Source organism: Lissotriton helveticus, chromosome 2_1 (assembly GCF_964261635.1).
Source record: "Lissotriton helveticus chromosome 2_1, aLisHel1.1, whole genome shotgun sequence".
Taxonomy (NCBI): Eukaryota; Metazoa; Chordata; class Amphibia; order Caudata; family Salamandridae; genus Lissotriton; species Lissotriton helveticus.
Window position 1 is genome coordinate 610,154,998 of NC_136059.1, and position 16,484 is coordinate 610,171,481.

The 16,484-nt window shown below is 46.9% G+C and overlaps 1 protein-coding gene across 3 annotated transcripts in view; it reads left to right on the forward strand.

Moving 5' to 3' along the window:
• ZCCHC9 (zinc finger CCHC-type containing 9) overlaps positions 1 to 13,211 on the forward strand; it is a 95,878-nt gene extending 82,667 nt beyond the window's left edge. For all 3 annotated transcript variants that reach the window (XM_078675320.1, XM_078675318.1, XM_078675319.1), the window contains one exon: positions 12,500 to 13,211. In XM_078675320.1, coding sequence (XP_078531446.1) covers positions 12,500 to 12,618 — 119 coding nt within the window. In that variant the 3' untranslated portion in view covers positions 12,619 to 13,211. The remainder of the gene's footprint in view (positions 1 to 12,499) is intronic.
• Positions 13,212 to 16,484: the final 3,273 nt, after the last annotated feature.

A 16,484-nucleotide genomic window follows, 5' to 3' on the forward strand; every position in this document is an offset into this window, starting at 1 on the left:
GATACAGCATTTACATCATTTAACCAATCAAGAAAATGTTTGCACAACCTAATTACTTACACAGTTATGGGAGGGTTCGCACTGTGACGTGCATCGGGAGGGATAATCCTCGCCTCCGTGTCCTTAATAGAATTGAAACTTACCGTTACTATGCTAAGCAAATTTCAATTCTATGTCCGGACCGGAGGCTCCGATTATGCTAGTTAAAAGCTTACTTACCACTAACTGAGCCACGTCCACTACCTGTTTGAAATAAAGCCACTTAAATGTGGAATCTGATGACCAATTTGCCGCGCGCATGAGATCCTCTAAACTAGCTCCCAGAGAAAAAGCTTTGGAAGCCATCTCACCCCTGGCTGAATGAGCTCCGAACTGTTTCGTATCAATCACCGCTTCTTGCATGATCCACCGCACCCACCCGGCTATGGTTGGGGAGGAGACCGCTTTGTGGGGTTTCCTTAAAACAATTAGCAGTTGCTGCTCGCCCGGCAGACGAAATTCAAGTGTCATACCCTCATATACCCTCATATACTTTTAAGCAATTCACCACACACAGTTTTGGCATGTCAGTAAAAGCTGGGTAAGAGATCGTTCTTGATGATGACTTAGTACAACGACCCATTGTAAAGGTAACCCCTTCCGGGGAAAAAACCCTGGCAGAAATGTCAATGCCCGAACATCCGACACTCTGCGGTAGGAAACAAGGCACATTGCCAGCTTGGCAGAAATTTCCTTCAATGAAAGGTATTTATTGAGTTGCCAAAACAGGAAGAGATTCAACACCAGATTGACGTCACACAGGACAGAATAACGTGGCTCCGGAGGTAACGACAGGCGGATATCCCTAAGGAGCCTGCGAACAAAAGGATGCTCCCTCAATCGGGCAGTGGGCCGCTGAAATCGCGGATCGTATTGCATTAATAGACCGGTAAGCCAGGCCATCAGTTGCCAACTCCGCTAAGAAGTTCAAGACCGGTACGATGCCTGTGACCATGGGATCCAAATCCTGACGAAGATACCAACGCATCCATTTAGACCAAGCTGATCGGTAGCGCTTTGAGGTACTGTCTGCCCAGGCCTTGGAGAGGAGCATCTCAACCGATCCTGAAAGGCCTGGGAGCAACCAGCCACGCCTTAAAGCCGCCGTGCTATGAGGTGGAGAGACCCCTCGGTGACGAGGTGGTGACATTCCCCGTTCGGATTCAGTAGGGGATGAGGAAACAGGGGGAGTAGGATTGGAAAATCCCAGGAAAGTTCCAGAAGAACTGGAAATCACACTTGGGACCGCCAATACGGGGTCACCTCTACAACCTCCGTTCTCTGTCGCCGGATCTGGGCCGCCGTCCACACCACCATGGAGAATGGGGGAAAAGCGTAACCTGTCTCCTGACTCCAGTCTTGAAGGAAGGCATCCGTTGTCTCCGCTAGAGGATCCGGCCTCCAGCTGAAAAAATGTGGGAGTTGGTGATCCAGCCGCGAGGCGAACAGATCCACCATGAACGGGGCCCGAAGATCGTGAAACCACTGGAAGCTTTGTGTGTCCAACTTCCACAGACTGGAATCCCTCAGATGTCTGGCGTTCCAGTCCGACACTTGGTTGGCTTGATACTCTGCCGATACAGACATATGATGGCTCAGGCAGTAGTCCCAAAACTCCTTCACCAAATTCGTTAGGGCCCGGGAGCGAGGGCCTCCCAAATGATTGACATAGCGAACTGCCGAGACATTGTCCATTTTTAACAGGACACAAGAGGTGACTCTGTCTCTGGTCCAGCATCGGATTGCGAACGATCCTGCCAAAAGTTCTAAGCAGTTGATATGTAACTGCTGCTCCTCCGAGGACCAGACGCCTCTGGTGGAGAAAACCCTGCATCAGGCACCCCTGCTGGCATCTGATTCGATGACCAGGTCTGGAACCGATCCGAAGATTGCTCGGCTGTTCCATGCCTCCATTTGGGTGAGCCACCAAGACCACTCCTCTTTCACTTCCTCAGAGAGGGGCACCGATTGATCGTACGACAAACCTCTTCTGAGGTGGTGCGCCTTTAGGCGTTGTAGAGCCCGATAATGAAGGGGTCCAGGAAAGATTGCCTGGATAGAGGAGGCGTGAAGGCCAACTAGCCGGGCAATCTGCTGGAGCGAGGTTTGGGACTTCGTGATGGTCTGCCTTAGCACATGTCGAATCTTGGCCACTTTTCGGGGTGGGAGACTCGAAGAGGAGTGGACAGAATCCACCACGAACCTGAGAAACACTATACTCTGGGTTGGGGAGAGAACTGACTTGTCCCTGTTGATCACAAACCCGAGTCCATGTAGAAGGGAAACCGTCTGCCGCAGTTGCTGAGTTAGCTTTTTGGGGCATTGCGCCATCAGCAAGATGTCGTCCAGATAGACGATCATCCAAATACCCTGGCTCCTCAGGAGCTCCACTGCTGGGTGAAGCACCTTGGTGAAACACCAAGGCGCTGAAGGAAGACCAAATGGAAGGGCGGTAAACTCGTAGACCTGGCCTTGCCAGCAAAATTGGAGGATCCGCCGATGTGGAGGGTGAATGGGAATTACCAGATAGGCATCCTTTAAGTCCAGTCTGACCATCCAGTCGCCCAGGAGGAGAATGTCTCGGAGGAGATGGATCCCCTCCATCATGAAGTGTTGATACACAAGCCACCCGTTGAATTATTTGAGATTTATTACTGGTCGTTTCCCCCGCCGTTTTTTTCCACCAGAAAAATGTTGCTGAGGAATGCAAAGTCGTCCTACAAATGGCTCCTATGCATAGCGACTCGGCCACCTTGTCGACCAGCTGCGCATCCGCTACTGAAAATGTGATGGGGCGTGGGTAACTGGTTTGACGAGGAAGATCGTAAAACTCGATATGGAAACCCCACACTGTTCTCAAAACCCAAGCATCTGACGTGATCTGAGCTCACGCATCCTGAAAACTTGCTAGACGACCCCCGACGCACACCTGTTCTGCAGGTATAACACTTACCGGCGGTTCCATTGCCGTCTGAATTGTGCTTGAAGCCGCCGCGTCCTCAAACTCTGTCCTCTGGTAGGATAAAAGTTGTTGTAGTTTGCAGTGGTATGATATTGCCCCCGCCCGGAGCCTTGTCCCTTACCAGGATTGTGCTGACCACCGCGGCCGGTCGCGCGGCCCCAACCACGACCTGCCCCTTGGGAGAAACGTGACTGAAAAACCCTTTTTATGCTAGACTGGGCCTTATCTAAAGAGGTGAAAGTAGCCACAAACGTCCCCAACTCCTTGACGAAAGGGTCGCCAAAGAGGCCCCCTTGCGCCACAGCTCCCGCCTCCAAAGAGGGCAAGTCGCCCAATTTTGGGTCAAGTTTAATCAAAAGGGAGCGATGACGCTCTTTTCATAGGGCACACTTGCCATTCCCCAAAAATATGACTGCCCGTTGTGCCCAATTCGAGAGAACTTCGGGTGATATGGTGGAGCCTGTCGCTTTGCCTCCTCCGCCATATCTAGAATCTTTGTCAGGGGCCCTGTTATGTCAAGGAGCTTATCCTGACAGGAACGCCAGGAACGATCGATACCCTTGCGGGGGTCTTTCATGTTTTTTGCCAGGAAGGTGGCCATTTTGGAGTCTAGTTCTGGAGTCAGTCCTACCTTTCCCTTAAGCATGGGGAGTGGGTACTCCGCTCTCAGGCATCCCCTGGCCTCCTTTTCTAGGGGCTTGCGGAGGCGACCTGCCATGAACTTGGCCACCTTGTCCCCAGACTGCCGACCACGGATGAACTATCTCCTCTGGGTCTAGCATGCCTGTGCTGTCCTGCGGCAACGCGCCGAAGAGGTGGACGGACGCCAAGACTGCACAGACCCTTCCTCATCATCCGTGTCTGCCGGCGTATATCCGTCAGGAGATGGCGGGGGAAATGGAGAGGATGCCGCAGACTCCGAGGTCGGAAGGGGAGTTGGAAAGGGACCTTCTTCGCCCAAAAATCGTTTTTCAGTCGCTCAAAGCATCTTTGTCCACCCCCTATGCCCTCTCTAGGCCACCCTCCGTGCAGGGCTTATTCCGGGCCGGGGGCCTCACCCCAGGCGTTGGGGCAGTGGTAGGGGCTGGGGTCCATACGTGTCCTTGCGCTCGTTTGGCGCACTCTACAATGATGCGATTGGAAAGACGCTCTTCCATAGGGCCGACTACTTCATTCACGCATATGTAAATGGAGTCGTCCACAGCGTCGAAAAAATTATCATCTAAAGGACGGTACTGTTGTACCTTCTCCTCCTCCTCATAATACTCTCCCTGGTCCATGACAGAAATCGTGAATCACCCCCCAACAAAGAAGGGAATCAGGGGCCACTGAGGGACAGGTGGGTAACCCAATAGTTTTGACCAGTCTGCTGTGACAGAACAAACATACGGGCAGGCCATAGGTCTCCCAAGTTTTTCATGCGGTTCAAAGAAGAGCTAATCGAGGTGGCACCAGCCTCCTGTGCACGCGGTCCCTCTCTACAGACCGGGACAAGGCTCGCCACCCAGCGCGCACTCCGAAAAAACGGCCCGTAAGGCCTGTCAGCAAAAACTGTGCCCAACGTGCCCGCAGGCGATTAAGGCGGCAGAGCCACAATACGAACCCACAGCTGGCGTACAATTAGGAACAATGGACCAATACTACCCCGTAGGGCGTCCAGGTGTGGCGGCAAAGGGGACCAGGCTCGCGTTCCAACCGTGTCTTGCAGTGCGGCTCCTCAACTGAGGAGACCGCGCCGCGAGACGTGCGAGCTCCCCTTAGTGGTGAAAAAATGCTGCGTCGAGTTGAAAAATGGCCGCGGAAGGAGCGAGAACACTCCCGCGGCCGAAGGGAATCTGTGGCTATAAGAATCAGCAACAGTATACAGGAACAATACCCCGAAACGGAAGAATACCGCTCCTATCCCAAATACACAGAAAAACACAATCCTTTTTAGAGAAAACAAAGAGAGGTGCTTAACTGGCTGCGAAGAAAGAGGAGGGTCAGACAAGATGGAGGGGCTATCTACACTGCATTAACACTGTTGTAGGACTAAGGATGTGGCAACCCTCTATGGCCTGATGGGATTTGAAGTTTCATAACGTGGAGTTGTGTTCCTTCTTTTGCACAACTGATTGGTTTTTTTCCTGGTTGTTGGAAAAAGATCAAGTTAATGTCTTTTTTCTAACTGCTGTGTTTTTATGGAATGAATAAAGCAAAGTAAGAATAGCATAATCGGGGACTCCGGTCCTGACATAGAATTTACGTTGTGAAAAAATCCCTTGGCTTTGTTTGATTTCCCATTTTAAAGTCTGGCTGTAAGAAATTGGGTTAATGGTGGTGGTGGTTGAGGAGAACCCTCACTTGGGCAACAATCCCAGTCCTTGTCAAGGTGAACCACAAAAGTCCCTAAATTAACCTCTGGTAGCTCGGCACAAAGCAGTCAGGCTTAATTTAGAGTCAATCTGTTAAGTATTTTTGCTGCACCCAAACAGTAATAAAGTTGAAATGCAACACAAGAAATATCCCAAACCAATTTAGAAAAACAGAGTACATTTTAATAAATAAAATGACATGAAAACGAATTAAACGCAATATAGAGCTGGAATTGCACATTTCCATTTTGTTTAGTGAAATCTGGCACCTAAAAACACAAAGCGTCACTCGCAGACTTGGATGGAGCATAGGTGTCCGATACAGGGACCAGGTTAGTCCAGCTGAATAGGTTACCTTCTCAAAGTCTCTTGCAAAGAGGCCTGTTCGGTGTGGAGGATGTTGCGAGGAGGAGGAAGTTGTGGGGAGCAGGGAGAGTGTCCTGGATGTTTGTCACTGTAGCATAGAGAACAGGACACGGAGCACAGACTGTCATCTCTGTAGCACAAAGAGCCAGTCAGGCGTTGTGGACGGTCGTTGCTGGAGTATTGCATTCAAGGTCACCTTGGGCTGTCGATGCTGTAGCGTGAAGTGCAGATCTTGAGTTGCCGGTTGACTCTGGCTGTCGATGTAGTACGGAGAGTCAGGTTTACTGAAACTTCATGTTGCCGGTCATTGCAGGCTGCATTGAGTTTCGCCGATTACAAGCCCGTTCACCATGGTGAAGAGGCTAAAGCTTAAGGATTACACCTTTCTTCACAGGAGGAGCTCAACTGATGCCAGCGAGAGCTCTAGAACCTGCAGAGGCACCTTTGGCAATCAGAAACTCATTCTAGTATAGGTAAACGGAGCTCAGGCAGGTCCAGTGCAGCAGATCAGCTGGGCAGCTGCAGAGAGAGTTCTAGACCTTGTTGTGTCCCTGTAACTCGGGCAGGAAGTCAGCCAACTGACCATTGGAGTCCAATAATTTTTTTTTTTTATTGGAGTCACTTAGGCTAGCCAGGGATGAAGGGAGAATGTCTTCGTATTCCTTCTCAGAGTAAGGATGTCCTCAAGCAGCAGGGCAGTCCTATGGGGGGGGGGGGGAGGGGGGAAGGGGTGGTTAAGCTGTCAGCAGAGCACATACATTCCTAAAAAATGTTGAAAGACCATTAAGATAGAACTACCACGATAATACAAAACAACTGTTTATAAAGTAGCCTACATTTGCTGTAAAGTTCCTGAAATGTAAGATGTCTAGTAATACAGTAAAAAGATTCCGGTCTTCAAAATGATTCCCAAAAAAGAACTATTCTAAATTCAAAGAGTAGGCTGCCTAAAAAACTATTCTGACTGCATCCGTCTAAAGTGGTCTCTTCACAGATAGTGTGTCACTCATTCATATAGTTTTCTCAAAAATTAGATAAATGCTGCAAAGATATTGAAGGAAAAGCTTTGCCTTCTAAGTAGTACTCTGAATATTCCTAGGAGGTCCCCCTTTAATTATGGCAGTCATTGCCAGTCCACTCTTGATTGCTTTACCTCTTTTACTAGAAGATCAGTTTCACACAGTTGAGCACAAACGTAAGTATAATGATTCTCCACTCAATGTTTGTTTTGCTGCATCCGTCAAATCAGTTTCCCCTTCAGTGAAGAAGCAATGTACCCACATGAGTTTTGTGTCTGCATAGAGTTTATATGACTTCAAGAGCACATTGACAAAAGCTATCCTTAAAACCTGATCTAATCTCTACTATGCAGTTATGCTGATAGAAAGAACAGCTGTAACACTGCCTCAGAATGGCAGAAACCAAAGGATTATTCCTCCTAATGTGCTGGACAAATTCGTTCCTCTTTAACCTAGTTTTAGGCCAGGAGGAATAATAAAGCTATGTTGGAGGGCCTATCCTGTTCTGCCATTCCACAGCCGTAGACCAAGTTGACCATAAGATTTTGTTGGCTGGACTGATAAAGGTAAACCTTAATAATTTCACCCCACAAGGATACAGTTCTTCTTGTTAGTAGAGCTCACGTTCTTTGAACTGTGTCCCCTTTCTGTTTTGATATTCATTCTCTTAGTGCAATATCTAGTGTCTCAGAACGATCTGCACCCAACCACAACCTTGTTTTTAATCTTTACCTGTTTCCCTACACACCTTCATAAAGCCCACCTACTCATTCCTCAAGAGCATTTTTAACTATGCTGATGATACCTTCGCTCATGTTCAAACTCAAACCTGAGTTCTGCACTTCGTAAGCTATATTCTCATATTGCCAACAAGCCATTAAATACTGAAAAGAAAGTAGAAACTAATGTGTAGTATATGGTACTCTTTATCTCTAGGAGAGTGTCCCTTGTTAGAAAATAACATTTTAAGAGCATATTTTCCAGGTAGTCCTATGCCTTTCAGCATCTCGCCCTGTTTATTTCTGTAAAATCTATGGACTCCTATTTACAGTATCTGCAATGTTAGAATGTGGGCACAATGTGGGTGTAAGGGCATCCAGGAGTGATCTGTAGAAACTTCTATGGTAGGGTGGCTATACACAGGGTTACTGATATCCACAGTACCATGCATGTTTTTTTTGTGAGCCTCACACCTTAGGGGCTTGGATGTGCGAGAGGATGACTGCCATTTCAACACACTTGCAGTCCACAGTTCTCTGGTCCTTTGCCTTTCCTCAGGCTGCTCTATGTCATTGACACCTATGAAATGCCAATTTTATATTTTTATTTCTGATAGAAATTATATCCTTTATCTTTTCAAGGGGTATTTCGTTGGTAACGTTTTCTTTGAATATTGTTGTGTTGCCTGCTTTTGGATGTTTGCTCTGTTTTGAATGATTGGAGGGATGCGTCAGTTATTTTGGGAGAATAGATCTCGGAATTTCAATGCTTCTAGCAGAACCATCAGTGAATTCAAATGTCATTTAAGAACTGTAGTGGAAAATTCCTCATTTGGTGAGATATCCTTTTTTGAGAACACCCCCCTACAACTTTTTTGTACACGTACGTGCAAATTTATTATGTAAATGTACATGTATTTATATAGCGCAAATCACCGACACGGTATCTAAGCGCTTGCTTAGGGAACCCGTCCTGGTATTCCCCTGTGAGATACCCCAGCAGGGTGTCCACAAGGTGAAAGCCAGGCATCCCGCCGCGAAGGGCTGTAGTGGAGATTAAGCAAGCTATTGCCCAGAGTCGCAGAGTGTGACCCCGTGAGTCGAGTAGGCACCGGAACGAGAATTATCGAGTCCGTGGAATTTTGAGCCCGAGACCCGCCGAGGCGGGGAATCGAACCCTGGTCCACGGCCGATCTCAGCTTCCGGGTCTGCCGCCTCTAACCACTGAGCCACGCTTCTCCACTATTATTCTTTCCCAACTGCAGTTTAGCAACCAAAGTTACTCTGTCACCCCGGACATTATCTTTCTCAGAGACCTGGCTGAACCCCGCCTCTGTGCCGAACATCGCCCTTGCCATCCCAGAAGGGAACAGCATAACACACCGGGATCGAACTAACAAACACATAGGTGAATCTGCCATCATCTACAAGGACACCATCCGCTGTACAACCTCTTCAGACGATTCTACCCCAATAATGGAGCATCTCAAATTCCAACTTCATACAGACAGAAAAAGTACCATCAGAGCCACCTTCACCTATAGGCCACCAGTACAATGCCGTCCCTAACAACATCCAGATCACCATCGACTCCAAACCTGACATCTTCCTTGGCGATCTTAACTTCCACCTCGACGACCCCAGCAACCCCAACACAACTGACCTTCTGGCAAGCATGATCAACATCGGCCTCAAGCAACTTGTCACTGACCCTACCCACATTGCAGGACACAAACTCCACCCCGATTTTAGCTCCAGCAGCAGAGTCCAATACTACCACGTCTCACAGCTCACCTGGACCGACCATCTCAGGCCCTACCAACACTGGCTCCATGCTCCCCCAGCTGCACGTTTAGAAACAAAATATCAGAAGAGCAATGGAACATGCTTTCAACTCCCACCTCCCAGGCACAAAAATAAACCCAGAACAGGCTGGAAAGAACAGAACACCCCCCTGATCCCCCCCCCTGTGGATCACAGAATGCGCTGACACAATTGCCCCGGCCCGGCCAAGTCCAAAGGACCTTCCGGAAGAACCAGCTGGTTCACCGCGGAACTGAAATCCACCAAGTGCAACTACCATCAACTAGAACGGAAGTGGCGCAGCAGCAAAGACACAGGAGACCATACCACCTTCAAGACCGCGCTCAACCAGTACCACCACCACCTGAAAGAAACAAAGAACGCCCTAGCAGGACCACATAGAAGCCAGCACTAACTGCAGCAGGAAGCTCTTCGCCATCGTGAAAGAGTTCTCCAACTTGCCAGCCACAGAGAACATCACTCCCTCCCAAGAACTGTGTGACACCCTGGTGCACTTTTTCCATGACAAGATCTCCGGCATCTGTAAAAACTTAAAACTCCAATCCTCCTCTGCTGACCGCATTAGCTTGCTCACACCCACAAACTCAAACCCCGAACACCTGCTCACCCATTCGGACCCTCTCACTACTCCAGCCACAATCTGCATCATTAAACTCTGTGCACGCTGGAGCACCTACGGCTCTTGTCCCTACCACATCTTCAACCTCAGGAGCAAGATTATTGGTGACAAGCTCAAGAAAGTCCTGAACATCTCATCACCTTGGCCTCCTTCCCTGAGGACTGGAAACCCACTGAAATGAGTCCCCTCCTGAAGTAACCATCCACCGACCCAGCAGAACTGAAGAACATACAGGCCCATCTCCCACCTCCCTTTTCCTGCGAAGGTTCTCGTGAATGCAATCAACCAGCAACTCACCGAAAAACCTGGAAACCAGCAACTTCCTTGACCCCTCTTGATCCGTATTCCGAGCCAACCATAGCACATAGACAACCCTGATCACACCCAATGACATCAGGATACTCCTGGACCATGGTGAAACAGCAGACCTTATCCTCCTGGACCTGTCCGCCGCCTCCACTGTTCACCTCAGAACCCAAGGATATCATCTGCGGCGTCCCCCAAGGACTGTCCCTCAACCCCACCCTCTACATCACTTACATGACCTCACTGGCCAACACAGTGAGATTGCACAGACTCCTCATATATTACGCCGATGACACCCAACTCATCCTCTCACTGTCAGAAGACCTCTCCACCACCAGAGCCAACTTCCACAGATGTATGAAGAACTTCGTCGACTGGATGAAGGACAACTGTCTCAAGCTCAATACAGACAAGACCGAAGTACTCATCTTTGGGAACAACACCTCGCCATGGAATGACACATGGTGGCCTCCTGAACTCTGCTCATTGCACCCCCCCAACAGACCACGCCCGCAACCTAGGCATCATCTTGGACAGCAAGCTGTCTATGAAGAAACAGGTAAATGCAGTTTCATCCACCTGCTTCCACACCCTATGTATGCACCGCAAGATCTTGAGGTAGCTCCCAGTCAACACCAGAAGGCCCATCGCGCATGCTTTCGTCACCAGTAGGCTGGACAAGGGAACACACTTGAGATAGGAATCACCGCACGCCTCCTGAAGAGACTACAGGCAATACAAAACACAGTGAGAAGACTCACTCTCTACCTCCCCAGAAGGACCCACCTCACACCCCACCTCCCGATCCTGAGATGCCAGTTCAAGATGTTGACCCACGGATACAAAGCCCTACACAACGAAGGACCAGAATACATCAACAAACTTGCGACCATCCACCAACCGACCAGACACCTACACTCTGCCGCACTCTTTCTCGCTTGAGAATGTTTTCCTACTTTGTGCTTGCATCGAGGAAGTGTAATTGTTTGTCACAAAGCAATGTGTACCATTGTTTGTAGATGGGGATTTCACCCGACACTATGGTTAGTCGCAACGAAACCTTCATGTGCCTGCCATTCATGGGACACCCCCTTGCTGAAAAGCAGTATTACTTTTAGGCAGCTTTTCCAGCACAAAACAACGTTGCTTTGGACGTTAAATTACACATCGGTACTTTGTGCTATTGAAAAGTCACCAAAAGTGATGTAAAGTTCTTAATAGATCTGGCCCATAATGTATAAAATTCTTAGAATATTGTGAGAAAACATCGAGACAATGGTTAAGTAAGTCAAATCAAATGCAGGTTGTCTAGTCAGACACTAGATGGCAGTATAATCACATAAATCTTGGAAGATTCAATGCCTTGCAGTAACTGCAGTCTGGAAATTTACTAAAATGGGACACTACGTAACATAGCAACCAGAGTGAAAATCCGTGGTATTTCTGTTAAGATATGGCACTTTTTTCCCCTTCACCAAGAGCTGGCACACTTTAGGGTGCACCTGAAATATGGCTATTACTCGGTCTTTAGTCCCTTTAGGACCCTGCCCAGACCTAGTTACCCGAGAAACAGAAATTTAACATAATGGTTGCAAAGAGTAGGCCATTAAGAGCGAAAGGGAGAGATGAAGAGGTAAACCACAACAAAAACTGCAAGACCTAAAAAGAAAGTTAGTGATACTCTAAATAACGGACAAAGACAAAACTCGATAAGTGAAGTGGTTAGTGACTTGAGTAAAAGGGTTCTGTTGTAGGGAATGTAGAGTGAGAAGTACATTTGCATTAATATGACGCTTACTACCCCTGACCAGGCGTTGAATCCTGCTGTATAGAGAAGAATTTTTAAAAGATGCCCAGGACAGGAAAAAAAAGTCTTGTTAGATCCAGTAATTTATCTAAGATAATAGCCACCGGTAAGACTATAACAGCCCACTGAATTACCAAAGCATTTATGCTGACGCTATTGTGAACATTCTCTAAAATTGTAGCATTTGGGACCGCATTCACGTTGGAATGCTGTTGTTCTTCTATTGTCACATCCGGAACTCTTGTTATTCATGACAAGTCTGCTTCGACTGCTGAAAAGATGCCAAATCTGCTGTATGTCACTGTAGTCCTTTTCATCTTGGCCTTGCATAGGTGTTTTCTGATATTTTCTTTAGTCGGGACATCAAACGAGAAAATGCTAAATTACTGATGCTTACTTGCCTTCAGTGTTTGCTATTGATTTGAGTTTAGTTGTATCAACACTATAGTGAAATAATATTTTTCCTCTCTGTATTGTCTCAAAGGTCAGGTGTTTACAGTTGGCAGATGGTCCAGTGGAATGAGTGCAGATTACGAGGAAATTCCAGTGTCATCGAAACCACAGAAGGCAAAAGCAAAGTCACCAAAAGTTGTTAACTTCTGATTGCTACCATATTTGTTTTGTATTTTTAACACATTTGAAACCTAGACGTACCAGCAGTACAACTGTGGGACATTGTCAGCACTCAGAGAATTAAGTATAAATTTGGTCAGCTGAGCTTGAATTGGAGTATCGTAAAAAGAACCTTTTGTGGCCAAGTACGTAGATTATTATGAAACTTCTCTTCTCATCCACACGCTGAGACACATGGAGCTTCCATAGAATACCTTATTCTAAGGTTACCTGGTTTCCCGTTTCAAGATGCAGGGAACAATCTGGTGAAAAGTGGAACAGTAGAAATGATCCTTCATCATACCAAACGAGATTCAAATGATTCAAGTACTGTAACTTTTATAGATGTCCTGCTGTAAGTTTTTACGATCAAGAAGTTCTAGAGATAAACTCAATAACAATGGTTTTGACAATCTTCTTTTGTCTTGCTTTGTGAATTTATTTTATGCGGACTAGACAATTCTATATGTATTGAGAAACTGGAACCCCTACCTTCGTGTATTGGCAAATTCGTAACTATACAAGTTGATTTTGGTCTAGAAATAAAACGTGATCCAAATGATCTATCATTGCTCCACCACCAACAGGATTCGGTTTCTTTTCTTGGTACTGTTGCATACTACACAAATCCATTTGACAAATATTCATTCACTATCTAAATTGAGACCGACACAATGCAAACCTTAATGAAGCTTATTTTATTATCTAATTAAAAAACATTGTTTACAGTCATTTTAAGTGGGTGGTATGGAGTGGAGATGATGTATAAGTGACACATTTTATGAAACTTATGTGTGATGATTTGCTGAGCTTGTAAACTGTTTTATTCTGGCACATTATCGCAGCTGAACAGCAGTTCTATTTTCCTTCATTTCTCTTGTACAATTGGGTATACTAATACAAATAAATCACCAGAGGCACACATTACACAAATGATCGATCAACAAAAGCACAATTTAGGTAGTAGTGTTCCCATAGGGAAGCATCCGCACATTTCACTAAACAGAACCGTGGTATAATAAGAAGTAAAGCGTGATAAATGTGAATATACTATTAAATACACAAAGCGGGTGCTATATCTGCCCCAAGCACCTACTACCTCAAGGTGTTGTAGGCACAAATCAATGTGCGACCAAATTATATACACAAAATTATGCCAAAGGACATTCTGAAGGGAACATCTGAGTATCCGCACAAAGCACCAACTGGGTACTTTCTCTCAGCTGGCCAAAGGACATCTGTACAATCCTGCACAAGGTATGTAAGTATCAATGTATTACAAATCTGCGGCGTTCTAGTTGGTCTAGTGCGGTCACTCAATCAGTATAAACATTCTACCCCGTATGAACGAGTCGTTCATACGGAGGGGACGTCCGGTTTTTCCACCGCCAACCTCTACTTTCTTGGTTTCAACGTATCATGGTTGGGCCACCTCGGGCAGATTAGGCTGCTGGATATTTAGCAACCTAGTATTTTATACAGTAATTTGAAGCTGATGCATGGTGTTGAGGGAATACTATGTGTTTTTGAGGTCTCTACACGTGTAGGAGCGGGGGCAGAATGTTTATACTGATTGAGTGACCGCCCTAGACCAACTAGAACGCCGCAGATTTGTAATACATTGATACTTACATACCTTGTGCAGGATTGTACAGATGTCCTTTGGCCAGCTGATAGAAAGTACCCAGTTGGTGCTTTGTGCGGATACTCAGATGTTCCCTTCAGAATAAACTAGGATCTTGTGGGGAAATCATTTTTATGACATTGGGAAATTGTTTTGGGAATACGCAGCGGCATTCGGACGAATCTGGCTCTGTACATACAGAAGTGTCTTTGATGATCCTATTGGTCTAGTGGACATCAGGGCACCTATTACCAGTGCTCATGCCTTGAGAAAGTCTTAAAAAAAGATGAAACACATGTGGGCAAACCGTGTGCTGGGAGGTTTTTTTTACAGTTCCATATACAAATAAAGGATTGGTGAACAGCAAGAAGATTGACCTATCTGGATCTTTGTTCTCTAAATTAGTGTTATTGACTGGTTTTCATTGTCCAGTAGAGGGTGTATTGATACCCCAGGAAGTGATGACTAGAGCTAAGACTGAATAGGAACTGTATGGCGTGCTGAAAACAGCCCTAATTTTGTGTATATAATTGCACAAATGAGATAACCCCTCGCCTCCTTTGCTCATACAATCATCTTTTCCTATCCCTGAGCTTTGTAAACCACGCAAAGCATTGGCAACTCTACCAACAGATTGGTTCGTACTGAGCATTGCCTCCCTCATTTGATTGACAGCCACGATGAACAAGAACATGGCCAGTGTTTTCGCAAGAGGTTCAGAGCAAACACTAGAAGAGTTGCTTTCCTATCCAACTAGAACTGTCCCAACTTACCAGACAAACCTCCAGCCCCTTGAAGTCACACCAGGGAGCAGAGGAGGTTCTGAATAGAATACCCCTTGGGCTGAGCCAAGGAGGGAAGAGCTTTCAGCACAGGTACCCTAGGGGCTGGTACAGTCTGGACACTCATCCCATTGGCTGGTAGAGACATGACTCTTGCCTAAATGGCCACAGGGCACAATCAATGATGTACAAACATGGAAGTGTGCCGTAGTTGCACTGGAGCCATCAAGAGAGGGGCTTACTCCTTCCAGATTGAGATGTGTCTTGCTGTCTTATACAAACATTCAGTTATTAGAAGCATCAGAGGCTGGGCCTTGCAGCAGGAGTAATCCAAATCTACAGCGTTGCCTTCCCACTACCCCAGTCTCTGATACAATATTGCTCCTAACCTGATTTTAACGCCAGCATTACACAAGAACAAAGGCCAGATGATTCCACAAGCACCCTGTAGATCCAATCCCCTGAACTGAGGAAGAAAGGCTCACACGTCCATACAAACACCCCTTCAAGGAATGTAGGAACTTCCGGAGTAGTTCTGACTCTCCACATCCCCTTAAGTGTCTGTAACTGGCACAGTATTATTCTGCAAAAAAGTCTCATCCATGGGTAGAGAGATGCTCCTTCGTAGTTTGCCTTCAGCCACAATAAATACAGCCCCAAGACTGCCACAAATGGCCATGGGTAGGGATGGGTTCCTTCGTAGGTTTCCTGCAGCATTAATGCATACAGCCCCAAGACTGCCACGAATGGCCATGGGTAGGGATGGGTTCCTTGGTAGGTTTCCTGCAGCATTAATGAATACAGCCCCAAGACTGCCACAAATGGCCATGGGTAGGGATGGGTTCCTTCGTAGTTTACCTTCAGCCACATTAAATACAGCCCCAAGACTGCCACAAATGGCATGGGTAGGGATGGGTTCCTTCGTAGGTTTCCTGCAGCATTAATGAATACAGTCCCAAGACTGCCACGAATGGCCATGGGTAGGGATGGGTTCCTTCGTAGGTTTCCTACAGCATTAATGAATACAGCCCCAAGACTGCCACGAATGGCCACGGGTAGGGTTGGGTTCCTTCGTAGGTTTCCTGCCGCATTAATGAATACAGCCCCAAGACTGCCACAAATGGCCACGGGTAGGGATGGGTTCCTTCGTAGGTTTCCTGCAGCATTAATGAATACAGCCCCAAGACTGTATTGTATTGGTGATTTGTAAAGCGCGTTGGCTACCCAGGGGCGTCCCAGCGCTATAAGAAAGAGTGAGTTGGGCTGGAGTGAGAAGCTGAGTGAAGAGTTAGATTGGAATTTTACTGAAGAGCCAAGTTTTTAATAATTTACGGAAGGTGAGACGGTTAGGTTCTGATCTGATAGGGAGGGGAAGGGAGTTCCAGATCCTGGCCAGGTTGTAGGAAAGCGAGCGACCTCCACACCTGGCTTTCCTAATGCGTGGTACTGAG